The sequence below is a fragment of the Pungitius pungitius genome, chromosome 20, assembly GCF_949316345.1.
Source record: "Pungitius pungitius chromosome 20, fPunPun2.1, whole genome shotgun sequence".
Taxonomy (NCBI): Eukaryota; Metazoa; Chordata; class Actinopteri; order Perciformes; family Gasterosteidae; genus Pungitius; species Pungitius pungitius.
In genome coordinates, this window is record NC_084919.1 from 2,495,336 (window position 1) to 2,522,763 (window position 27,428).

The 27,428-nt window shown below is 49.1% G+C and overlaps 1 protein-coding gene across 6 annotated transcripts; it reads right to left on the reverse strand.

The window, feature by feature from the left end:
* Positions 1-293: 293 nt before the first annotated feature.
* lrfn5b (leucine rich repeat and fibronectin type III domain containing 5b) lies at positions 294-27,368 on the reverse strand. Of its 6 annotated transcripts, none has more exons than XM_037448685.2 (8): positions 27,075-27,368; positions 26,866-26,964; positions 21,155-21,314; positions 5,305-6,221; positions 4,377-4,551; positions 3,266-3,599; positions 2,041-2,341; positions 294-1,966 (listed from the first exon to the last, which is right to left on the reverse strand). In XM_037448685.2, the coding sequence occupies exons 4-8, from the start codon at positions 6,193-6,195 to the stop codon at positions 1,235-1,237; spliced, it is 2,433 nt and encodes an 810-aa protein (XP_037304582.2). In that variant the 5' UTR covers positions 6,196-6,221; positions 21,155-21,314; positions 26,866-26,964; positions 27,075-27,368; the 3' UTR covers positions 294-1,234. The 6 variants fall into 6 exon arrangements, with proteins under 6 accessions (XP_037304582.2, XP_037304580.2, XP_037304584.2 ...); XM_037448683.2 differs by lacking the exon at positions 21,155-21,314 and adding an exon at positions 25,742-26,003; XM_037448687.2 differs by lacking the exon at positions 21,155-21,314.
* Positions 27,369-27,428: the final 60 nt, after the last annotated feature.

Here is a 27,428-nt window from a genome sequence, read left to right on the forward strand (position 1 = left end):
GACGTTTCTGTAACTGTAGAACTAGTCGTGCACGGGCCCCCACGGTGGAGGTTGGGTTAAGTTTAACCTCTCCTCCAGCAGGGGGAGGGGGGGGGGGTCTGCAGCTTATATTTTTCCGGGAGGTTGCATGGCTCCTCTTTTCATCTCCTGCCTCCCTCCTCCACCGCTCGCAGGCCGCTGAAACCCCAAATTCATCATTACCGCGCTTCAGCCCGCGGAACTAAAGGGATGCATCTTTTTGGTTGTTGTTTTAAACAAGCGGTGGGGGGGGGGAAGTTCTCACAAGGCAAGAAAAGTCTGAGTTTGTCCCTTTTGTCACTGGTTTATTTATACTGGTAAACATCAAACAGAAACAACAGCAAAAGTCATGAGCTGACGTCCTCCCGTACTTGTGATCGCGGCTTCTCTCGCGCCGACAGGTTCCATTTTGCAGCGGTTACGCCAGTGAGTAAAAAATACGGTGACGGAACATTCTTGACGCAACACCTTGTGCCGGTTCAATCGGTCACGACAGGAATCCCGGCAGAGTCGAGTCTTTGTGTAATTATGTGATAAAGATGTATTGATTCAAACCGGAGGGGCAGTATTAGGCTGAGTCGACTTGTGCCACTAAAATACTGCATTGTGCTTTGGGGAGGAGGGGGTGGGTGGGTGGGGGGGCGCCGTCTTCCTTCTACATTCTGTTCCAGCAGCTCTGTGATGTGGATCAGATTTGTAATCTCTCCGAAGGTAATTAAGACACGTCATCGTCGGCCCGTGGAGCCGGAGACAAGGACTCGCTTTCAAAGTCTGCGTTTCTCTCTTTGTTAGGATACAGCATGTCACTGTATTCCAATACCACATGAACACAGGTTGCACTGAGATAATACAGCATCTCACACAACTAAACATTTTTGTACATCACGTCGTTTAATACATCGTTGTGACTTTTGTCAAAATTTGATCAAAAGTCGTTATAAAGACAACTTTGATTGGTTATAAGGTAAAAAAAAAACAAATGTGAAACGTTCCACATAACACTGCAGGCCTGCCTCTGCCCCGTAAATATATCTATATATATAGATATAGATACAGCTATAGATCAAAGATCTATATGTATATATATATATATACATTAGAAAATCTTGCAGGTTCCTCAATAAGATCAGAACAAGGCATAAAAGTCCCAGCGTGTCCTCGACGGGTCACAAATCCAACCCAAGGAAACGAGGGCATACAGGTCTTGAACCCAGAATCACAAAGTGCTCTCCAGAAGCCACTCGGACTTGGAGAGCTTGTCCCTGGCCCGCCGAACGCTCGCCGCGCCCCCCAGCTGCGGCAGCTCCCCGCTCATCGACAGGCTCCGCTTGGAGCGCAGGCCGCCCCCCGGCTGGGGTCGCGCCACGTAGCAGCGCTCCAGCTGTGAGTCCGCGTTGAGGGAGTGCCGGCGGTTCCCCCTTGCCGCCCCCGCGGGCACAGTCATGTAATGGCGAGCGGCTGGCTGGGGCCGCGGGCCCCTGGGGACAGCGGTCCACTTGGCGTGCCGGCCGGCAGCCGCCAGAGCGACGGCGGGGCCGCGGGCGGCGGCCATTTTTACCTCGGCCGACGAGATATTCCGGTTGGCGCCGTCGAGCTCGACGTCCGCCTGAGCTTCGGCCCGGCGGGCCTCGGGGGTTTTGGGCGCGGCGACGGAGCGCTTGGGCCTCGGGGCGCCGGGGGAGGCCGGGTGCCAGCTGTGGCTGGCGGCCGAGGTGGAGACGGTGCAGTCGGGGACGGACGGCTTGCCGCCGCCGCTGCCGCCACCCGCCGCGGCCGCCGGCGGCGGCAGGCGCTGCTTGGCCGGCTCCGGGGGCGGCGGGGCCACTCTGAGGCGCTCCTTTTCACTCCTCTCCGGACGCAGGGCCTGCTTGGAGAGCGACTTGGGGACGCCGCAGCCCTGCAGCTGCCCGTCGCTGCTCAGCGAGCGGATGTCCCCCATCTCCAGCGCCTGAAACGGAGGGCGGTTCTGTTAGACCGAGTCCGCGTCAGTATGAAAAGAAAGAAACGGGCGCCGCAACTGACCTTATCTGCGTCTCCTTGGTTACACACACGGTAGCGAACAATGAGGAAGATGATGAAGGCGAGCACCGAGGCCACGATGATCCCTCCGATGATGACCACAATGGTGCCGCCGAGGAACTGGGACTGCATGAAATGGCAACGCAGGTACTGCGGCTCGGTGGTGAAGTGGCTGCAGCCTATCACCCTGGTGGCGGTCAGCGAGGTCACCTGGTCATCGTAGATGGCCAGCACGCACAGGTCGTACCGCGTACCGGCCGCCAGGTTGTTCACCAGGATGCTCTTACTGGTCGGGGGTATCATTCTGTAAAAAAAAAAAAAAGATAAAACCCTTTGTGAGCTGTGACATAGATTAGGGAGGTTTAAATGAAAGGAGACAGAAGCAAATCAGATTATCCAGCTCGTTGTTTTGAAGGGATGAGATGAGACGACAATCCTTTATCTCTCAGGAGCCTATTTAACATCTGTCTTGGCATAATCTTTTGTGACATTTGATTCATTTTTCTTCAGTATCTGTACCGATAAAAACACTCTCAGTCACAGGGGGTGGGGGGCTGGATGCATCTTTTTGTTGCTCACAGCATCAGGATTTAGCGCCTCCCGAATTCAGCAGCCACGGCCAAAACACCACGTGCACAGTTGACTTTGAGTTCCTCCGAAAAAAAAATAAATAAGCGTCCCTCCCCACTTCGCAGTGATTAGCACCAACGGGGGGGGGGGGGGGGGGGGGGGGGGAGGGAAGGAGGGCAGAGATGAAAGAATGCGGCGTTCTCGTCGCATTCTCAGATGTGCGAAAGCCTGGGATGCTTTTGGTAAAATGCGGAGCGACTCTTTCATCTTCCCATCAGTCCGCGCGGCTCGGTGCTGACATTCGGGGTTTGATTTCGTTGATCAAGCATTATCAAGGTTTCGCACATTGGAGGAGGAGGGGGAGGGGGAGGGGAGGGGGGGGGGGGGATTTACGAGTGAAAGAAAAAGGAGTCAGATACAGTGCAACAATCTATCTTCCTTAGAGGATTAATACATGTCACAAATAGTCACGTTGGCTGTCAATCCGTTTCCTAACTAGACTAAACATCTGGAGCGATTCAAGTTAAAACCAGGGTGAAGGATTTTCACATGGTTCCAATTAGCTTGAGTCTATCAATATCAATCATCATTTTAAATTTTTCACAAAGGCCTTAACTGTGCGGGTGTTTTCATGAAAAGAGACGCTTTGCGGTTTTACCTGTAAACCAGCGAATCGTCGTAGCTGCCGTTGTACTGGATCTGAAACATGCGTATTCCAGGGATGCTCCTCTGGAAGTTGAACTGCACCAGGGCCGAGGTGGACGTGGCCTCGGCAATCACCACCTTCTTCTCCGGGCCGGTCTTCGCGTTCCCCAGGGGCAACCCTCCGCCGTCCGCGCCCGTCTTGGTCACCGTGGCGATGTCGGACGACCCGGGGTCGGGCTCCTGCTCCGCGACGGTGCTGTTGGTGATGTGCGGCAGTTTGGCGATGACCAGGTCCACCGTCTGCTGCGCCTCGCCGGCCGGGTTGGAGGCCACGCAGGTGAAGGAGCCTGCAACACAAACCGAATCCATTTATCCCCCTTCCCTCCCGGTATTTATTGTGATAGCGTTGACTAGTATTAGGGACACGGCAATATAAACGTATCGAATCATACCCCTCGGGGTCCAGAGAGATTATTTATTTTTTAATTTCGTGCACACGAGAAGAACAAAAACTGGAACTCAGAGGCTCCAGAGTAAAGCACTACGGGGAGTTCCTGCTAGCAGCTCTAAGGCTCTCTTATTAACATAGTACGTCTTCTTTGTTTTATCCTTCACTGAAGCGCTGCTTCCAGGCCATGAAACGGTACGGCTCAGAACCCCCTCCGACCCCCCCCCCCCCCCCCCTCCCCCCCGTGAAATCCCATCTCACCACTTTCACACTGCAACATGATATGGTGTGTTAATCGCTAAATTTAAGAGATGCAAGAAGGTGGCTTTTGTTGTGTTTGGAGTCAGGCCAGCTGTTTCCCCTTTGTTCACGGTCCGCTAGGCTAACCGGCTGCGCTGTAGTTTCACGTTTAATGGACATACAGGACAATCCGATTATTATAAACCGATCCATACAACTCAGCCAACAACGTGAGAATGTCGTTTTTTTGTTTAATTGGGACCTCGGATCGGTGTGCGAGCCGGCGCTCTTCCTCGCTCTAAACTTTTATCGCCTGGTGTAGACAGATACTTCAGAGCCCAAAGCCTTCCCGAGGACACGGGTAAACAACTAATTTCGCTCAGTCAACACAACACAAGGCGCCCCCCCCCCCCTCCCCCGCGGGGTGCAAACAGACCAGAGTCCTTGACGGTGCTGATGAGGATGTCCAGCGTGCCGTCTGTGTGGACGGCGGCCCTGGAGGAGTTGGACATGAGGCGTCCATCAGGCGCGATCCAGTGGATAATGGGGTCGGGGTCGCCCCTGGCCTTACAGCGCAGAGTCACACTCTGACCCTCCAGAGCCTGCAGCTCCTGAGGCAGAAGAGGAGGAGGAGGAGGAGGGGGGGGGGGGTGGAGGCAGTTAGTAGGACGACTTCAGCAAAGAAATAAAGAGTTATCTGTTGTGCTGTTGGCTTGTTTTGAATGTTCTAATCAATGCCTTTATAGCTTTATTCCCTGTGAATGCTATCAGCGGTTGATCATTGTCTAGATATTGAATTAGCATGCTTATGAAGGCAAGATAATCAATGTGACGCTACATTGCAGTGAATGTGATGGAGTCCAAGTAAAATGTGATTTCCTCCGCAATTATGCAAAAGGAGTCTGCAGAATGTAAATGATGTGATATAGCTGTAGTTGTTTGGCCAGGATTTGATCAGATCATTTTGTTTGGGTGCATGAATCAGGGGCTAAATCACTCTAAGCTTTCCCTGTGTAATAAGAGCTCCACCGCGGATCCATCCTAAACCCGCAAATAGCTTTATTAAAACGGTAACTGAAAATCTTGCTAAAGAATGTCTCTAAAAAAACTCTCCACAGGCCACAGTTTGATTACATTTTTTAAGCAAGTCCAATATATTTTACAACATTGTGTTGACTGAGTGGCCCAGATGAGTCCCACCCGTCTTTAAAGGCTCTCCTGGCTCACAGAGCTAATATTTGGTGTGACCGTTCACCGAGGTGCAAACCAACGCTCGGCTCGGCGAGTGTAACAGCAGGCAGTTGTTGTGTCTGCACACGGCTCCATTCGGGGTGGGGGGGGGGGGGGGGGGGTGCGTGTAATACCTGAGAGTGCCTGGTGATGAGCGGAGGCTCGCACAGAAACTCCTCCTCGAAAACCGTCCAGAAGTAACGCCCGGCCAGGTGCTGCGGCGAGGCGCAGGTCTCCAGATCGTCCTCCCGCCGCAGCCTGCGCAGCCACAGCAGCTCGCAGTTGCACCTCAGCGGGTTTCCCCCGAAGCTCAGCGCGAACGACGTCGGACCCATTATGCCCGAGGTGGCCAGGACCCCGGCCCTTTGGAAAATCGGGTCGGGGGGAAGCTTCTGCAGCTTGTTGGAAGTCACGTCCAGCCGCTTGAGCTTCTGCAGTCCGGAGAAGGTGCCCTCGGGGATGTAGCTGAGCATGTTGTGGTCCAGGTTGAGGGTGTGGAGGTTGGACATCCTCTGGATGGCCACCCACGGCGCGCTTTCCAAGTTGTTGTAGGATAGGTCCAGCTCTTCCAGCGCCGTCAGGTCGTTGAAAGCCCCGATCTGGATGTGCGTGAGCTGGTTGTTGTTGAGGTTGAGGTGGTGCAGCTTGGACATGCCGCTGAAGGTGTCGTTGATGATGCGCGCCAGCCGGTTGCTGTCCAGGTGAAGCGCCCTGAGGTTCTCCAGGTCTTTGAAAGCGAGCGGCGCGATGGAGCCGATGGTGTTCCGGGAGAGCGTCAGGTCCACCAGCTTGGTCATGTTGGAGAAGTCTTTGCGCTTGATGCTGGTGACGAAGTTATCCCCGAGACGCATCTCCACCGTGTGCCTGTCGATGTTGGGGGGCACAAAGAGAAGCCCCTTTTTGTCGCACAGAGTCGCCAGGTTGGGGTTCAGCACCTGGCAGACGCAGCGCTTGGGGCAGACCTGGACTTTGTGGGCCTTCGCAGCCACGCCGAAGACTATCAGGTAAACCAGGAGGCACTCCATTGGGCTTCTCAGTCAGGTCAACACACCTTGAACCCACACAACGGAAAAAGGGAGAAACAAAAGGTCGTGTTATCCACTGGGAATGAAAAGCAGTAGTGTACGGTGGGTGCGTCGTGCGGATAAAGGGCTCGGAGCCAGGATCGAGTATTTACAACAAGTTTTATTGTTTTCAGGAAACCGTGCCAGCGTCGGGCTCGCTCGTTGTCCCCGCTCTCCTCCTCCTCGCTCGTCCTCCCCTTACTCCTTAAATGCAGAGGACCCACACACACACACACGCACACACACACACACAATCACCCACAGCTGATAATTATTATTTCCACCTGGCCCTGTTCCCCGAGCCACTCCCCCTCTCTCCCCCCTGCAGCCGAGCTGAAACCACGCCCGCCACCACATACCCCCACCGCCCGCCTTAGGCCGGGGAGCCGTCCGGCCTAGCTTACTCCCCCCCCCCTCCCTCCAGAGGGCGGGAGAGGAAGTCCGCCACGACCATCTGCGTCCCCGGCCTATGGACCACCTTGAAGTTAAAAGGCTGCATGGCCAGATACCACCGAGTGATCCGGGCGTTAGTATCCTTCATGCGGTGGAGCCATTGGAGCGGGGCGTGGTCCGAACAGAGGGTGAATGAGCGTCCCAGGAGGTAGTAGCGCAGGGAGCCCACCGCCCACCGGATGGCCAGGCACTCCTTCTCCACCGTGCTGTACCTGGCCTCCCTCTCCGACAGTTTCCGGCTGATGTAAACCACCGGGCGGTCGACCCCCTCGACCTCCTGGGACAAAACGGCCCCCAGCCCTCTGTCCGACGCGTCGGTCTGCAGCACAAACGGGAGAGAAAAGTTAGGTGTGTGGAGGAGCGGCTCCCCACAGAGAGCTTGCTTTACCTTCTCAAACGCCCGCTGGCACTGCTCCGACCACTGGACCGGATCTGACGCACCTTTCCGGGTCAGGTCGGTCAAGGGGCTGGTGAGGTCCGCAAACCCGGCGATGAACCGTCTGTAGTAACCTGCCAGCCCCAAAAACCGCCTCACCTCCTTTTTTGTCTTGGGGCGCGGGCAGGCTGCAATTGCCGCTGTCTTGTCTACCTGGGGACGCACCTGCCCCCCCCCCAAGTGGTACCCCAAATACCGTACCTCCCTCCGTCCAACTGCACACTTCCCCGGGTTGGCGGTGAGCCCGGCCCGCCTCAGCGACTCCAGCACCGCGTCCACCCGCCGCACATGCTCCGCCCAGGTGGTGCTGTGGATAATGACGTCATCCAAGTATGCGGCTGCATATGCGGCGTGCGGGCGCAGCACCTTGTCCATGAGGCGCTGAAACGTGGCCGGGGCACCGAACAAGCCGAAGGGAAGCATGGTAAATTGGTACAAACCATACGGAGTGGAGAAAGCTGTTTTCTCTTTGGACTCTGACGACAGGGGAATCTGCCAGTAGCCCTTAGTTAAATCCAGGGTCGTAAAAAAACGTGCAGTGCCCAGCCGGTCCAGGAGTTCGTCGACCCGGGGCATTGGGTAGGCGTCGAATCGTGACACATCGTTCACCTTGCGGTAGTCCACGCAGAACCGCACAGTCCCATCCTTCTTGGCCACCAGAACGATGGGGCTGCACCAGGCGCTGTTGGACTCTTCTATTACCCCCATCTCCAACATTGCCGCTAATTCCTCCCGAACCACTTTTCTTTTGTGTTCGGGCAGTCTGTAGGGTCGTGACCTCACCGTCACCCCCGGGGGTGTCTCGATTTGGTGCATTATCAGGTCGGTGCGGCCTGGCTGGGGGGAGAACACATCAGCAAACCGCTCCTGCAACTGGGCAATGTCTGCTCTCTGGTCCTCAGAGAGATGACCCTCACACGGGAGCGGGGTGGGATTGGCCGCTTTTGGCACCTCCGGCCCCAGGTCCTCTCCTTCCGATACTGTGGAAATCAGAGACACAGACTCCGCCTCCCTCCAGGGTTTCAGGAGGTTGAGGTGGTATATTTGCGTAGCCCCGCCCCTGTCAGACCGCACCACCTCATAATCAACATCCCCCACCCGGCGTGTGACCTCAAAGGGCCCTTGCCACTTAGCCAGGAGTTTTGAGTTGGAAGAAGGAAGTAATACAAGTACCTTCTCTCCCGGTGTGAATTCTCGCAGCTTGGCTCCTCTGTTGTACAGCCGCTGTTGTCGTTCCTGGGCCTGGAGCAAATTCTCCCGTGACATCCTACCCAGTGTGTGGAGCTTTGCTCGTAGGTCCAGGACGTACTGGATCTCGTTTTTCCCGGGGCTCGGACCTTCCTCCCAGCTTTCCTTAATAAGGTCCAGCACCCCTCTTGGTGACCTGCCAAACAGAAGCTCAAAGGGGGAAAACCCTGTGGAGGCCTGGGGAACCTCCCGAACTGCAAACAACAGAGGGTCAAGCCATTTATCCCAATTACGTTCATCGTCGCTAATAAATTTACGAATCATGGACTTCAGCGTCCTATTCATCCGCTCCACCAACCCGTCCGTCTGGGGGTGGTAAACGCTGGTGCGGACGGACTTAATGCCCAGTAACCCGTAAAGTTCTCCCAGTGTGCGCGACATGAACGAGGTGCCCTGGTCTGTTAGAATCTCTTTCGGGATTCCAACCCGGGAGATGACCTGAAACAGCGCTTGCGCAACGCTCTTTGCAGAGATATTGCGCAATGGCACTGCCTCCGGATACCGGGTTGCGTAATCCATGAGGACTAACACAAAGCGGTATCCGCGTGCACTCCGGTGAAACGGCCCGATTAGATCCATGCCGACGCGCTCGAACGGGACCTCCACCAGCGGTAGAGGCCGCAGCGGGGCGCGCGGGATGGCTGGTGCATTGACTAACTGACACTCCGGGCAGGACGCACACCAGCGGCGCGCGTCCGCCCGGATGCCTGGCCAATAAAATCGGGCCATTATCCGGTCTAGTGTTTTCCCGTATCCCATGTGACCCGCCATCGGATTATAGTGAGCCGCCTTTTCCCGGCGGCTTTTCGGCACCAGTAACTGTGTGTTTTCTTGCCCCGTTCGAGTGTCACGACTCACTCTATACAGTCTGTCCCTAATCAATGAGAAGTGCGGGTACGACTGTGCGGCGTCAGGGCGCACCAAATGACCATCAATTCTTATCACTTGGTCGTAGGCTGAGCGTAGAGTATCGTCCCGAGACTGCTCGAGTGGAAAATCTTCCATGGAGCGGAACTCGGGAACCGCCAGAGTCTCCACGGGAGGCTCCGCCGGTTCCCCCTCTCCCCCGGCGGCGTCGGACGACCTCGCGTCACCGCTGAGCACAGCACAAATACCGCATGTCCCTGTCGGTCGTGAACGCACCCCCGCAGCCTCACCCAGTAGCGCGTTAAATCCCTCCCAATCCGTTCCCAAAATTACCGGGTGCGTCAGGTGGGAGCTAACCGCGACCTTTAATCTATATTTTTTCCCCTTGAACCTAAGTTCGACGGACACTATGGGATACTCATGAACGTCCCCGTGCACACACCTAATTTTCACCCGCGACGCCTCCATCAATGCCCCGGGCCGAACCAGGCTCTGGTGTATCACTGCGGTCATGTGGACCGCATTTCAAAAGGAAATGCGCCTCTATGTTGGGTATTACGGTAAAAGGGGCTGTACAGCCAAAAAGGCACTGATCATCATTTGAAGTGTCTTTTATCAATATTTGAACTCTCTTTAAATCAGATAGCAGATGGGTAACACTCTTTTGACACTTGGTCCTATTTAAATCTGATCTCCTCTATTAACTTGTACATTTACATGAAATATTACTGTGTACTTTTTGAGATAACTGAAGGCAAAGTTAGTACTTTTGCCATTATATTCGTCTTTTTCTCAATCTTTGAACTGTCTTTAAATCATATCGAAGCCGGGTAACACTCTTCTGACACTTGATCCTATTTCATGTCGACCTCCTCTATCACCATGTACATTTACATAAATTATTACTGTGTACTTTTTGGGATACTTGAAGGTAAGGTTAGTAAAATTGCCATTAGATTCGTCTTTTTCTCAATCATTGAACTGTCTTTAAATCAGATACAAGCCGGGTAACACTCTTCTGACACTTGATCCTATTTTAAGTTGACCTCCTCTATTACCATCTCAAATTACATGAAATATTACTGTGTACTTTTTGAGATAACTGAAGGTAAAGTTAGTACTTTTGCCATTATATTCGTCTTTTTCTCAATCTTTGAACTATCTTTAAATCAGATAGAAGACGGGTAACACTCTTTTGAAACTTGATCCTATTACAGGTTGGCCTCCTCTATTAACATGTAAAGTTACATAAAATATTACTGTGTACTTTTTGAGATAACTGAAGGCAAAGTTAGTACTTTTGCCATTATATTCGTCTTTTTCTTAATCTTTGAACTATCTTTAAATTAGATAGCAGCTGGGTAACACTCTTTTGACACTTGATCCTATTACACGTTGGCCTCCTCTATTACCATCTCAAATTACATGAAATATTACTGTGTACTTTTTGAGATACTTGAGGGTAAAGTTAGTACTTTTGCCATTATATTCGTCTTTTTCTCAATCTTTGAACTGTCTTTAAATCATATCGAAGCCGGGTAACACTCTTCTGACACTTGATCCTATTTCATGTCGACCTCCTCTATCACCATGTACATTTACATAAATTATTACTGTGTACTTTTTGGGATACTTGAAGGTAAGGTTAGTAAAATTGCCATTAGATTCGTCTTTTTCTCAATCATTGAACTGTCTTTAAATCAGATACAAGCCGGGTAACACTCTTCTGACACTTGATCCTATTTTAAGTTGACCTCCTCTATTACCATCTCAAATTACATGAAATATTACTGTGTACTTTTTGAGATAACTGAAGGTAAAGTTAGTACTTTTGCCATTATATTCGTCTTTTTCTCAATCTTTGAACGATCTTTAAATCAGATAGAAGACGGGTAACACTCTTTTGAAACTTGATCCTATTACAGGTTGGCCTCCTCTATTAACATGTAAAGTTACATAAAATATTACTGTGTACTTTTTGAGATAACTGAAGGCAAAGTTAGTACTTTTGCCATTATATTCGTCTTTTTCTTAATCTTTGAACTATCTTTAAATTAGATAGCAGCTGGGTAACACTCTTTTGACACTTGATCCTATTACACGTTGGCCTCCTCTATTACCATCTCAAATTACATAAAATATTACTGTGTACTTTTTGAGATACTTGAAGGTAAAGTTAGTAAAATTGCCATTATATTCGTCTTTTTCTCAATCATTGAACTGTCTTTACATCAGATACAAGCCGGGTAACACTCTTCTGACACTTGATCCTATTTTAAGTTGACCTCCTCTATTAACATGTACATTTACATAAAATATTACTGTGGAACTTTTGAGATAACTGAAGGTAAAGTTAGTACTTTTGCCATTATATTCGTCTTTTTCCATTCTTTGAACGGTCTTTAAATCAGATAGCAGCCGGGTAACACTCTTTTGACACTTGATCCTATTACACGTTGGCCTCCTCTATTAACATGTAAAGTTACATAAAATATTACTGTGTACTTTTTGAGATACTTGAAGGTAAAGTTAGCAATATTGACATTATATTCGTCTTTTTTCAATCTTTAAACTGTCTTTAAAATCAGATAGCAGCCGGGTAACACTCTTCTGACACTTGAACGTATTTCACGTTGACCTCCTCTATCAATATGTAAAGTTACATAAAATATTACTGTGTACTTTTTGAGATACTTGAAGGTAAAGTTAGTAAAATTGCCATTATATTTATCAATCTTCAATCAATCAATTTTGTCAATCTTTGAACTATCTTTTAATCCGATAGAAGCCGGGTAACACTCTTTTGACACTTGATCCTGCTTCATGTTGACCTCCTCTATTAACATGTAAAGTTGCATAAAATTAGATTTTGTAGCTTATGAGCACAGGTGAAATCAGTAAGAATGACATGTTATTTGTCATTTCCCTTCCCTCTATGCCCATGTATATTTCCATAAACCTTTACTGTACAGTTTGAAATAAGAGAAAGTCAGCGCAGTTGGTACTTTGTCCCCTTCAGTGCAGACCACAGGATGTACGATCCAGGGGCCCCTATCAGGCCATTATTCCTCCTCGGTTGGATGTAGCTGCCGGTGGACTTTTGTTTTTGTACTGACCGCGTTATGCGTGTTCCGGTTACGAAAGGAGTTGCTCCTGCGGGGGTCCATGGGTGGGACCCTCCTCTATCGCTCCAGCAGTTCTGGGGCTGCACCTCATTTGACTTTGACCTCAGATCAGACAAGCTAACCCTCTGAATTAAAGCATCTTACTAAGTCCAGGAAAGGAAACTTACAAGGTTACCCGCAGTAGCGGCAAGCGAAGAGGAAAGAGCCCAGTGCCAAAATGCGGTTCCACATGGGACCGCTCAGCCTGCACATCTGATTGAGGCAGAGCCCATAGATGGCAGGAGGCCGTAACAACCTTTCTTGAAGTCGGGTTGTTTGGACAACAAACCCTAACCCTAAGAACTCCATCAAAGGCTAAATACTAGCACGAGACTGATAGTGAACAAGTTCCGTAAACCTCTATGGCAGACTGTAACCTTCAGGAATCAGGAAACGTTTATTGTCATAATATGTTGGACATACATGGAAATTGTCTTAGCGGTTGGTGCATGACAGAAGACAGTACAATAATGATGACATAGTGCAAATGAGATCAAAATAAAATAAGTGTATAATAAAATATATGCTATGGGTTAGTACGCTAAAAACTAAAGCTATGGGTTAGTAAGTTAGGGGAGATAAGAAAATTATAAATAAAAATATAGATTATAGATTAAGTGCACCAGCTAAACAAGTGACGAGTGACAAGTGAAAGTGACAAAGTGAATGAATGAACATGGGAGTCCGAGTCAGTCAGGGGGGGCCCCGGCCTCTGTTGATGAGCCCGACTGCCGAAGGGAAGAAACTGTTCGTGTGGCGGGAGGTCTTAGTCCTGATGGACCGCAGCCTCCTGCCGGATGGAAGGGGCACAAACAGTTCATGTCCAGGGTGGGAGGGGTCGGCTACAATCTTTCTGGCCCGCTTCAAAGACCTGGAAGCGAACAAGTTCTGGAGAGACGGAAGATTGCAGCCAATCACCCTCTCTGCAGAGCGGATGACATGCTGCAGCCTGCCCTTGTCCTTGGCTGTGGCTGCAGCGTACCACACGGTGATGGAGGAACAGAGGATGGACTCCATGATGGCCGTGTAGAAGTGCACCATCATCGTCTGAGGCAGGTTGAATTTCTTCAGCTGCCTCAGGAAGAACATCCTCTGCTGAGCCTTTTTCGTGATGGAGCTGATGTTCAGCTCCCACTTGAGGTCCTGGGTGATGATGGAGCCCAGAAAACGGAAGGAGTCCACAGTGGTGACGGGGGAGTCACACAAGGTGAGGGGGGAAGGTAGGGCTGTATTCCTCCTGAAGTCCACGACCATCTCCACTGTCTTCATTGAACCGGTGCTGATGGACCGAGAGGCAGAGACGTGTTTCCCCAGCTTCACGTGCTGCTTCATGTCGGAAGCGAGACTGAGTCCGGACCGGCTGCTTTCCGGGGGTTTTGTCTTCAGGCAACACAATACTTTTTTGGACCTTACACTGACCTACCCTTTAATCAAAAACAATGTATATGCGGCGGGGCGTTAGGGAGAGAGACCAACAACGCCACCTGGGGACTTGCACCCCAAGAATTATAGAGAATACCTAAGGCACGCAAATACTGTGGACTAGGCTCCATTCAACCCCACCACATATATAATTTCAGCAGACATGTCTGCGTCCAATCAAAGGAAGGCCCAAAGTGGGTGAGACTTTTTCTCTTTGGGTGAAGCATTCTTTTATGGCTGCCAAGCTGCATGGGACACAATACCCCAAATCTGTGAGACAAAAGTAACTCTAAAACTGGTCTATAAAATATCTTCATTAAAGAATATGTTTTTGTGTGCATGAGTGTGTAAATAAGTATATTTGGTAATTGATTTATTATTTCTTTATTAAAACTGGGTGTTTTGGTTAGTTGACACAAGGCAACACTGTGCAGTTAGGTCATTGACCACAGTCAATATTTTTGTTGTACCAACTACTGATATTGAATGGGAATGGAAACAGGAACATTTAATGGGCGAAATGTTTGAAAATCAAGCTGTTAGGGCTGATCCATCTGACAGTGAGGACAGTGACAACGAGGAAAGTGAGCTTGAAAGGAGTCAGAAAGATTGGATCCCTGCCAGACAGTTAGGAGATCAGGGGTCCGTCAGGGGTCAGTCAGTAGAACAATGTGTGTCCTTCATTCATTCATTCATTTTGAATATGACATTCATATTTGTACTTTCTTAGGATAACGCATGTCTGATCAAAGCGACAGTGAGTCTGTGGATCAAGATGAGGATGAAGACATAGTAGAGGCTGAACACCCCACAATACATTCTGTGCTCGCCCTGGCATAACATTTCTAATGATATCATGTCCCCCTTCAGTATTTTAAGATATTCTTCAGGTTATTGTAGGTCAGTCGAATGTGTATGCCATACAAAGTGACACAAACAAGCCCTTTAAGTTTACATGTTTTGGATGTGGATTTTGTACATACAGTGTTGGTAATTTCATTTCTTTGTTTAATATTTTTTAATTTATGTTTGGATCCATTTGTAGTTAATGTCCTCAAAATGAACTTCTTTCTAAATGCCTACATTGCTTTTTTGACTTATTTCACTTTATATATACAAGTTGCCCTGAGGCAACAAACCAAAATCAAGTTGGGGGGGGGGCGCATACATTTTATGGTTGATAAAAGCTCCCCAAATATGGGATGAAATATGTTTTACTCCACAAATTAACGTCATGCCAATGAAGAAAAATTAAAAAGGACTATGAAGAGAGAGTTCAACAGGGCGTAAAACCGTTGAGAGGTCAAAAGGCACTGCGGCCCTGCACCGCCACCGCCTTTCGGCCGACCCTGCCCCCGGTCCAATTGTTCTCCGGGACAGACAGTCCTCAGAGCGACCAACCTTGTTGCATCGCCAGGGCGTTAATTAACCAACTCCAGTCAAAGGACCCTGTAGCTCAATAAAAGTGAAGGCTGACGCGTGCCGGCTGAGGCCCACCATTGGCTCGGCTTCTATCTGATTTAAAGACAGTTCAAAGATTGAGAAAAAACGAATATAATTGCAAAAGTACTAACTTTACCTTCAAGTATCTCAAAAAGTACACAGTAATATTTTATGTAACTTTACATATTGATAGAGGAGGTCAACGTGAAATACGTTCAAGTGTCAGAAGAGTGTTACCCGGCTGCTATCTGATTTTAAAGACGGTTCAATGATTGAGAAAAAGACAAATATAATGGCAAAAGTACTAACTTTACTTTCAAGTATCTCTAAAAGTACACAGTAATATTTTATGTAACTTTACATGTTAATAGAGGGGGCCAACGTGTAATAGGATCAAGTGTCAAAAGAGTGTTACCCGGCTGCTATCTAATTTAAAAATAATTCAAACATTGACAAAAAGACGAATATAATGGCAATATTGCTGACTTTGCCTTCAATTTTCTCAAAAAGTACACAGTAATATTTTATGTAACTTTACATGTTAATAGAGGAGGCCAACGTGTAATAGGATCAAGTGTCAAAAGAGTGTTACCCGTCTTCTATCTGATTTAAAGATAGTTCAAAGATTGAGAAAAAGACGAATCTAATGGCAAAAGTACTAACTTTACCTTCAGTTATCTCAAAAGTTCCACAGTGATATTTTATGTAAATGTACATGTTAATAGAGGAGGTCAACTTAAAATAGGATCAAGTGTGAAAAGAGTGTTACCCAGCTGCTATCTAATTTAAAGACAGTTCAAAGAATGAAAGAAAGACGAATCTAATGGCAATTTTACTAACCTTACCTTCAAGTATCTCAAAAAGTACACAGTAATATTTCATGTAATTTGAGATGGTAATAGAGGAGGTCAACTTAAAATAGGATCAAGTGTCAAAAGAGTGTTACCCAGATGCTATCTAATTTAAAGACAGTTCAAAGATTGAGAAAAAGACGAATATAATGGCAAAAGTACTAACTTTGCCCTCAAGTATCTCAAAAAGTACACAGTAATATTTTATGTAAATGTACATGATGATAGGGGAGGTCAACATGAACCAGGACCAAGTGTCAGAAGAGTGTTACCCGGTTTCTATCTAATTTAAAGATAGTTCAAAGATTGAGGAAAAGACGATTATAATGGCAAAAGTAATAACTTTACCTTGTTATCTCAAAAACTACACAGTAATATTTTATGTAACTTTACATGTTAATAGAGGAGGTCAACATGAACCAGGATCAAGTGTCAAAAGAGTGTTACCCGTCTTCTATCTGATTTAAAGATAGTTCAAAGATAGAGAAAAGACGAATATAATGGCAATATTACTAACTTTATCTTCAGTTATCTCAAAAAGTACACAGTAATATATTATGTAATTTGAGATGGTAATAGAGGAGGTCTACATGAATCAGGATCAAGTGTCAAAAGAGTGTTACCCAGCTGCTATCTAATTTAAAGATAGTTCAAAGATTGAGAAAAAGACGAATATAATGGCAAAAGTACTAACTTTACCCTCAAGTATCTCAAAAAGTACACAGTAATATTTTATGTAATTTGAGATGGTAATAGAGGAGGTCGACGTGAAATAGGATCAAGTGTCAAAAGAGTGTTACCCAGCTGCTATCTAATTTAAAGACAGTTCAAAGAATGAAAGAAAGACGAATCTAATGGCAATTTTACTAACCTTACCTTCAAGTATCTCAAAAAGTACACAGTAATATTTCATGTAATTTGAGATGGTAATAGAGGAGGTCAACTTAAAATAGGATCAAGTGTCAAAAGAGTGTTACCCAGATGCTATCTAATTTAAAGACAGTTCAAAGATTGAGAAAAAGACGAATATAATGGCAAAAGTACTAACTTTGCCCTCAAGTATCTCAAAAAGTACACAGTAATATTTTATGTAAATGTACATGATGATAGGGGAGGTCAACATGAACCAGGACCAAGTGTCAGAAGAGTGTTACCCGGTTTCTATCTAATTTAAAGATAGTTCAAAGATTGAGGAAAAGACGAATATAATGGCAAAAGTAATAACTTTACCTTCAAATATCTCAAAAAGTACACAGTAATATTTTATGTATCTTTACATGTTAATAGAGGAGGCCAACGTGTAATAGGATCAAGTGTCAAAAGAGTGTTACCCAGCTGCTATCTAATTTAAAGATAGTTCAAAGATTGAGAAAAAGACGAATATAATGGCAAAAGTACTAACTTTACCCTCAAGTATCTCAAAAAGTACACAGTAATATTTTATGTAAATGTACATGATGATAGGGGAGGTCAACATGAACCAGGACCAAGTGTCAGAAGAGTGTTACCCGGTTTCTATCTAATTTAAAGATAGTTCAAAGATTGAGGAAAAGACGAATATAATGGCAAAAGTAATAACTTTACCTTCAAATATCTCAAAAAGTACACAGTAATATTTTATGTATCTTTACATGTTAATAGAGGAGGTCAACATGAACCAGGATCAAGTGGCAAAAGAGTGTTACCCGGCTTCTATCTAATTTAAAGAGAATTCAAAGATTGAGAAAAAGACGAATATAATGGCAATATTACTAACTTTACCTTCAGTTATCTCAAAAACTACACAGTAATATTTTATGTAACTTTACATTTTGATAGAGGAGGTCGAGGTGAAATAGGATCAAGTTTCAGAAGAGTGTTACCCGGCTTCTATCTGATTTAAAGAGAGTTCAAATATTGAAAAAAGACACTTCAAATGATGTTCAGTGCCTTTTTGGCTGTACAGACCCATTTACCGTAATACCTTACATAGAGGCGCATTTCCTTTTGAAATGCGGTCCACATGACCGCAGTGGTGTATCATGGACTGCGAACAGCCCGAATCCACCATCGCCTGGCGTGTACCCCCCTGGATTCTTACCGGAACGCGGTACGTCGCTCCCGGGCCGGGGGAGGGTGCTGGAGCGCCGGCAACCCGGATCACCTGCCCCACCTCCATTAGCGGGCACTCCCTCCGTAGGTGGCCGGGCCGCCCGCACCTCCAGCACTCCTGCCCTGGCGCTTGAGAACCTCCCTGTGGGTCGGGAAGGGGGCCGGGGCTTGCTGTGGTTGGGGGGTCGCGGTACGGGGCCGTCGGTGTCTGCCGTGGGGCCGGTCCGGGTCGTCCTGCCGCCCGCTGCTGGCTCCATCCCTGGGGTGCCGCCGCGGGTCGGGGCGGTGGTGGCGCGCCCTCCTTGTTGCCCGGTCCGCGGGGGTGTACCGCCAGGTGGTCCTCTGCCAGGGTGACGGCTGCCTCCAGTGTCGGTGGGCGGTGATACCGGACCCACGCCGCCGTCCGGGCCGGGAGCCCCTCCACGAACTGCTCGAGGACCACCTTCTCGAGGACGTCCGCGGCTGACCCCACCCCGCCTGGCAGGAGCCACCTGGCGGCCGTGTCCTTGAGCCGCTGCCCGTAGGCGAATGGCCGGTCCTCGGGTCCCAGCCTGGCCCCCCGGAACCGCCGCCGGTGGTCCTCCGGCAGCAGCCCCAGCCTGTCGACCACTGCCTTGCGCACCGCCCCGTAGTCCCGCCGGACCGCCGGGGGCAGCCCCATGGCTGCTGACTGCGCCTCCCCTGTTAGTAGCGGGAGCAGCCTCACTGCCCACTCCCCGGCCGGCCACCCGCACGCCTCCGCCGTCGTTTCGAAGGCCTCCAGGAATGCCTGCGCGTCGTCTTCCGCCGTCATCCGGTGGAGCGTCAGGCTCGCCACCGCTGTCGGGATCGGTGGTGGTTCCGCCCGCGCCACCAATTGCTCCAGGGTCTGGGCCTGCCTCCCCACCTGTGCCTGGAGCGCCCCCAGGAATTGGCGGTTGGCCTCCGCCTGGTCGCGCTGGATTGCCGCCATTTCCGCCAACATCCGGCCCAGCGCGAGCACTGGCTGGGCCGCCATCCCCTGCCGTTGCTCCTCATCCGCCATTTCTCCTCTCCGCCGAGTTGGGCGCCACTGTACGGTGAGTGCGTCGTGCGGATAAAGGGCTCGGAGCCAGGATCGAGTATTTACAACAAGTTTTATTGTTTTCAGGAAACCGTGCCAGCGTCGGGCTCGCTCGTTGTCCCCGCTCTCCTCCTCCTCGCTCGTCCTCCCCTTACTCCTTAAATGCAGAGGACCCACACACACACACACGCACACACACACACACAATCACCCACAGCTGATAATTATTATTTCCACCTGGCCCTGTTCCCCGAGCCACTCCCCCTCTCTCCCCCCTGCAGCCGAGCTGAAACCACGCCCGCCACCACAAGTAGACTCTCTGATTGTAATTCGTATCTTCTTCATCAAACTGTAATTTTCGGGTGGCTGACTAATCACAAATGCACCGGGAGCTCCCTCTTTTAAAGCGGGAATTTGGTGAATTGCTGAGCTGCCGTGTGAGGTCAAAGCTATTACTCCAGATTTGAAACACCGCCATTGCCAACTCACAGCTGAGATTCACACAGAGTCCAAATTCTGAGCAGGAGAGCGAGTCGACGCCCGAACAAACAACGAACGCTGTGCTGTCAGACATGAAACAGATTAGTCACCTGTAGACTTGAGAGTGGAACATTAATAAGTAATCTTGAATATTCTCTTCTGACAGCTCTCCTTTTCAACCCTCTGCCTCCCCACTTGTACATTTTTTTTTTTGATATGATAATGACTGTCCTTTTGGTGTTTGTGTTCAGAATGATGAAAGTCTAGACTGGCTGTCAGAGGCCTCGTCAGAATTAGACTGATATCTCCCAGGATTACATCGCCAATGGGAGGGGGATGATTGGGCCCAGCCTCAGCGAGGACGTGCAATGCCTTGCTATTGATTTTCTCTCTGCTGCTACTCTTACTTATGACACAGCTGAGATGGGGATAAGGAGGGATCCATTTGATGGATCCCGAGACCTTGTCAGGGATATAGCATGTCATACAATTAAGGCAGCAGAGATCAGATCGCAGCTCTGCAGGTGCACTACCCAATGTACGGGGGCGAGAGTGGCATCCACCGTGATTACTCTTTGAACCGAAATTTAGTGTCATTTTGCTAGAACATGCAATATTCAGCCGTCCCGGGTGTCCCATTACGGCGCACAGAAAAGGAACACCAATCCAATCAAACACTGGGAACAAGAGATCCAGCCCCACGGTTGTAGTAAAAATCAAAAAAAGGCTAAACTTTTAACTACAGGGGAGAACGTCTGATTTATGACTAGAGGGGTCCGCTGCCGACGTCTCCGTTGTGGACGTTGGGTCTTTGAGAGCGTGCCAGCTGAGCACCTACATGCCTCATCGGCCTCTGGAGCTGCACAACTCGCACAACTCACGGCGCTATAACCTTGGCAGCTGAAGTACGGGTGGGGGGGGAAAAATATCACAGAGTAACGAAAACATGGGCGGGGGAGTGACGCGCCTGCCATGTCCTCCCCCACCACACGCCTTTGATGTGAGGGGAGCAGTGAAGGATGCCAGGTGGCGTCCGCTGACAACAGTTGCGGTTTGTCGGCTGAGCAACAACATCTAGCGAAGGAGGCAAAAGAGAGGTCCCTTTGAAATGACTGTAATAGCAAAGGAGAGCAATGACATCATTGGAGGGAACACATTGAGTGTGAGATTTTCTCGCACGCTGCCGATTGAGCAGCAATCATGTCTTTCACGATCCCTTTTCACACACAGGACAACTTTACCGAGTCGCACAAGAGCCTGTTTTTTTTTTGTTGTTGTTTGTGTGGATTGCAGTCCAGGGGGCAGTGGTGTAAACATCTGAGGAGCCCCGAGGGGTCAATATTAAACGTTGTCAAGACGCTCCTCAAAGATGGCCGATTACTTCAGAGTCAAGCTGGGCTGCGAAGCATGTGCGTACTGGTACCTGAGTGGACACTAGCGTGTGCGAGCTGAGGTTGCACGTTCCTGCCGATGCTCCATCCAGCTTCTGCCCCGACTCTCAATGGCCTCCGCATGTGCAATGAGGCGCGGAGGACCCGCTACTTCCGACTCGAATGGCGCTGAATACGTGATATTTATTCACTCTGTGGAGATGGGGAAAAAAACAAATGTCTTCCTTTTTTTTTTCGTCGCTGAAAAACTCAACCAAATGTGAAGAGGATGGTTGCAATGGTAATCCCTATCAGATGACAAAAGGACAGCCCATCGGAGCATGAAGCGTCCGCTGCCGTCTCCCTAATTTGCATTTAATTACGGTCGTTCCGTGGAGATTTTTGCATAACAGGTTGCACTCATCAGGTACATGCACAACCATAACTAGATAATCGATCAACGCTATCATCAATCACACACCTCATCTTTAAATGTCACAACCCCACAGAAAATCACCCTCTGGGTTGAGCCGCTCATTATGGCGAGGCGACTTGGGAGGGCCCGAAAATAAACAAGAAAACCGATAATCTACTGATGCATTAACCATTATCTCCTCCGTGGTCAATCACATGTTCCTTTACTGCCGCCGAGCGGGCAGACTGACAGCTCACACCCACACACACGCACGCCGGTGGGTGGATTTGTGCCTAATAGAGGTAGCTCACTACACAGCAACCCCCCAGCAATGGAGACGGACAGTGTAGCAGCAGCAGCAGCAGTGTACTGTGGCAGAGCATATCTATGGTCTCCCTTGGGCGGCATTCGCCAAGAAAGCCCTTATGCAGCATACTGCGAGCCGGTCGTCCAGTGAGGTAATGGGGTGGTGTGTGTGTGTGTGTGTGGAGGGGAGGGGGTGGGGGGGATATGCTTTCAGATGGTCTCCCTGATGCTGGAGCTTATGTGAGAAAGCCTTCTGTTACCCACGTCTGGGAAAGACATCCGGGGGGGGGGGGGGGGGGGGCAGCCCCCGCTCGGTGGGCCTCCGCGTCAGGTTCGAGGCCGCTGGCACGTGGCGGCGTCTCACCGGGGGGTGGGGGGCTTGTGACTGTGACACCCTTCTCCCTCACGCGGCACGCCGGCGTTCGAATGCCGTGGCTCTCGGGGTGACAGCCCTCGGTGCCATGGCAACACCGGAAACGTCTGTGTGTTTTTCGGGGGGTGGGGGGGGGGGCGAGATGTAATCAGCGGCTCATTTTCAGGGTCACCTAATGACGTTTCCAACAAAGAGTCCTCGACAATTGGGTTTCCGTTTGAAGGCCGGAGCGGACGCATTGTGATGAGAAACAGAGGCCGTTTGCACTCAGCTAATTTCGTGTCGGATTCAGTGTTTGGAGCGACTGTATCATTACCCTGCTCCTCTCAGTCTAATAAAAACCTAAACGACTTCATGTAGTTGAAATTATTTTTTTGTCTGACAAGATTGTGTGTGTGTGTGTGTGTGTGTGGGTTTGTGCCAAGGGTACAGCATACTAAGCAGACCCAACTGCATCAATAGAAGTGCTGTTCATCAGCACTTACAAACCCTTATACTTTCCGAATGTTTTCCTTCACACACTCTCAAAGGGAAATTCAGTGATACCTTGATAAGCTCCATATCTCACCACCGGAGCATCGGTCCCAACGAAATAAACAAACACAGCACAGGAAACCCTCGTCATGTTTTAGATGCCGCGCGCTGTGTTGCAGTGGGAGGACAAATTGAAATGCTGATCACTGGCGTGGGATCTTGATTCTCGCTTTTGTTGTGACGTGCCGTGATGTGAGGGGCTTAAAAACAGGGATTTTCTGAAGGAAACAGCAACGTAAAACCCGTGACCGCCTGAATTTCAACATGGCTTCCCGAAGTGAATACCACCCCCCCCCCCCCCCTTAGTACAGACTCCTGCACATCTGTGGACTGTGAAATAAGCCAATTCCAGAGTGCCGGGTTGGGCACAGGTGTAAGGAAAAACCAAATCTTAACTTCTTTTTGTGAAATAAATGCACTCCTACTTCATGGGCTCCGTTCCTGAGTATAAATGTGGGGAAATAAGGACAGATGACTTAAAACGCCAAGATGACTGTAACCATTGACTTCAAAGACACTCTGGATTCTTTGTTTTCTACGACACGTGTTTAAATTATGCATAATCTTCCCTCTGGTTAATTGTTGTGTGGTGTAATCAAAATGCAACTCTTCTGTGGACCAGGTGTGTGTGTGTGTGTGACGGCCAATGACAGCCTCCTTCAGCAGAAACAACAGAGCATTTTGTGGCCAGTATAGAAATCAGGGTCAGCGAAATAGTCTGCAGAAATAGCCTCGGCACCGGAGGAACCATCACTTCTCCGGGAAAGGTAGCAGCACATGGGCCACATCACCCAGAGCATTAACATAGCAGCGAGAGCACATTAAAGCGACAAAATGCGGTGTGGGCCCGATATTTACAAGGTGTTGCGTGATTGTGTATAATAGTGAAAACTAACACCCGATATGAGAGGCTAATTAAACCTCCTTAATATTTGTAAGAATTGTCACATTTTCACCTGTCTTCATCGGTCACCTGGCAACAGCCACCCTGCCCACACACTCTACCCTCGTCTAAATGTTGTTACTTAGACTTCATCCCATCTTAATGGCTGGTGTGCACTTTTCATATCAGCGGGGAGGGGGGGGGGGAATCAGCAGATCACTGTGATCCTCTGATGAAACAGGGCTACACAAGAAAACAAAGAAGCGCCCTGAGAGCGGGCGGGATAATGGCCACACTAGGCATGATTCTCAGTTTCACCTGCGAGGAGAGAAAATGGCACAGAACCCCCCCCCCCACCCCCCACCCCCCCCCCAGGTACCCACCGAAACATAAAAATCATATCTGACGGTGCTTCCAGGCAATAGATGGGATTCTTTTTGACCTTGCGGTACAGGTCCTGGGCTGGTGGGTTACAGCCAACACCCCCCTGTCACGGAGGGGGGCGGGCGGGAGACTCTGAAGACCCGTTCAGATGGGTCCTGGGAGAAGTACTTCAAGTCAACGCTGCACCTCTTCAAAGACAGTTTACCCAAAAGAGTTCAGACTCGAGAGCCCGTGCGGATGAGTGCGTTTTACCTTGCAGATGAAACATCAAGCCGAGTCAGAGGAGCGGGAGGAGGGTGTGTTTGAGCGTATTTCCTCCCGGGAGGGCTGAGGGCATCCTGACGCCGCGGCTCGACCTAAAATGGGACCGACCGGGTGCCCCGGCGGGAGATAATTCAGGTGTCCCGCGGATCACGCGCCTCGGCGGCTACAACACAACGCGACGGCCTGCCAAATCAGCGATGCCCTTCAACTAATCCATGACCGGCACGTAAAAAGGACGAGTCCTCTCCTCCTGATCCACTCACACCGGAGATATGTAACTCCCCACTTTCGTAAAAAAAAAAAAAAAAAAAAAAAAAAAAAGAATTCCAGAATACTGGAAAACGCAACCCGAAGGGGTCCCGGTGTGGATGCGAAGGGTGCAGCTGTGTGGCAGCGGGACTCGCCTCTGCTGCGCATCCGCCTCTACGTGCGCCTCCCGGAGAGAAAACGCCTTTCCGTGGCGACGGGCTTGTTTAATATCTGCGGCGCAGGGAGCGTACCCGGTGCCCGCGCGCGCTATCCGGCCAGATGTTCGTGTGGCTTTTCGCGGGGCTTTTCGCTCGGGCCGAACGCGGATCTCGGTGGGACTTAATCCAGATTGATTGAAGGGTTGCTGCCATAATACGCGCCCCCCTCCTCCTCTTCCTCCTGCCCCCGGACTACTGTCAACCGCCGACCCGGCTCCATTTCTGCCCAGAGGTGCTGTGCTCGGAATGGTAATCAGCACGCGGATACCGAGCTGCACAGAGACCATTTGTGTGCATAGACAGATGCAGTGCCTCCCAGCCTATCTCACGGGCACGCATCATAATTTATTCATGTAGATTGAACTCTGCTGCACGAAACGCAGCTCGGTTCGTGGTAGTCTCTAAAAACGTAACAAAGAAAGGAAAAAAAATAGAAACATTGAGAACAGATATTTTTAGACTGGAACCCACGGGAGATACATAATGAGCAATAACCAGAGTATAGGCCTAAACCAGACTGTTATTGAAGATCCGTCCACGTCATAGGTGAATAGCTGCAGTAAACAGTCCTATTAACATTGCAAGACAGCCATGTGTTGGCTGAAACTGAAAACCCTGCCCCCCCCCCCCCCCCACGTCCCCCCCGTGGTTCTTCTTGGCACTCAAGCAATCTGATGCAATGATCCTTTGGCATTTTTCATGCAAGTTGGTAAATGAGCCCATATGTGCACTATATGTGCACGTCTATACGGCACAGCAGAGCAGGGGACTCCGTGTTCTGTTTCACGACCCGCTCCACGGGGGCACTGTGAAGTCCACAGAATATATATATATATATATATACAAATATTTACGTTTGGGAGAGGAAGAAAAAAGTGTTGCTCTCACGTGGGTTGCACATATTAACCCAATAACCGAGTTCAAGCAGACACAACAACGTCGACGTCGTAAAGGCATTTTGCTGGTGGGAGGTGTAAATGTCAAGGCCTGCGTGGCCTCCCGCGAGTGTCTCACCCGAGTCATCGCGAGCTGACACTCCGGCGACGCGCAACGACACTGACACGCTTCTTTTTGCGCTCCTTTACTGTTCTTTCTTGTTCCCGTGGCGTCCGTCTCTTTCGCTCGCCCGCATATAGGCGAGGCCGTCCGCCCATCCACCCGTGCGGCTCTTCTTCTCCAGGAAGGGGACCCGGCTGCCTGCCGGAGGGTCCGCGATGCTGCGACTCCACGGGGTGTCCTCGATCCCGAGCAGCGCGCGCACGCGAGCGCAGATGACCTGCGGGGCCGCACAGCGTGGGTTTGAGTCCTTTTTGATGGTGTGTGTGTGTGTGTGTGTTTACATCGTGTCTCACTCTCGTTTCATGAGGTCCCCTGGGAGTGAGAATGTCTGGAGGAGAGTTCTTGGCATCGTGAGAGGAAAGGTCACAAGTTTACGCTCCCAAAGACAGAAGCATCAAAGCACTAAACCCATGTAAATCTTGAGTAAAAAAAGAGATAAGATAATCCTTACAGTCTGTCGGTTTTGGAGCTATTTCACTATGAGTTTACATTATTTTTTTTCTTGTTTGATGTAAAGCACAGCTGAATAAGTAAGCTCACGTTTAGCCAATTAAGTTCTGACTTCAGGGAGGGATAAGATACAAGAAAAAATATGTTATTTTAACTGTAAACAGCATGTACGATACAGCTGATGTCTGCTGGCAGAGACACTGCCAAGCTTTAATTGATGTCATAGTGTTCAGAGAAAGAGTGTTAAAGGGCCAAATGGCATGTCAGCCTGTGTTGGCACAGACTAAACCCCAGTTTCCAAATTGTTACGGTCCACTAAGAGCTTACTAGACATATATAGGTTTTTCTTTGTGAAAAGGAATATGCATAACACAAGTTTCTGAGCTTCAATGTGATGCAAATGCTTGGTATTTCCACTTGATGAGTTAGGGTCCTAATTTAAAATCAATTAAGACAAACTCCTTACAAGATGATGTGATTATGTTTCGTGGGGGCACAGTACAATTGTTTCTTACACTGCCATCATTATCTTCTGTTAGCCTGTTGAAACTCCCTTGAACATATACATAAACAAGTCAGTCTCCACAATAACATCAATCTCCTCTGAAAGTGTCAAATAAAACAAATACCTTCATGTCTTTAAAGTCTGTAACTCCAAGTCTTGGCAAATAGGTACAATTGACATAAATCAGCTTTCTTCCAGTGATGAAGTTATCCACGAAACATGCCTATGACAGAAAAGCATGAGGTTAGAGCTTTGAAAAAACTAAAATCAGACAGAAGCATATCCTGTGGCTATTAACGTTGTATATGGTCAGCGGGGTGCATGTTAACCTACTTTGTATTGTGGGAATCCCAAAGACTCAATCCATCTTGCAACATCTTGACAACTCCACTGTAGAAACTCCATGTTGCCTGTAGGCTTGTTGCCATGGAGACTGCCACTAGGTGTTTAGCTCACACATAAAGGCTTGTCGAATCACAAACATATATTAAAACATTGTAAGGTGTGCTGTAAGGAAAGTAGGAACCATGTCTCGTAGTAAACCTTTTTTTTAAAGTTTGATACGATTCCAGTTTGTGTTTATGTCAACAGCCAATCAGCTTCGTGTAATTTGGGGCGGTTGGTAAATTACTTGCAGTGATTGGCCTTTAAAACGAGGTCTGTCCCGCCCACACCAAACGGAAACCG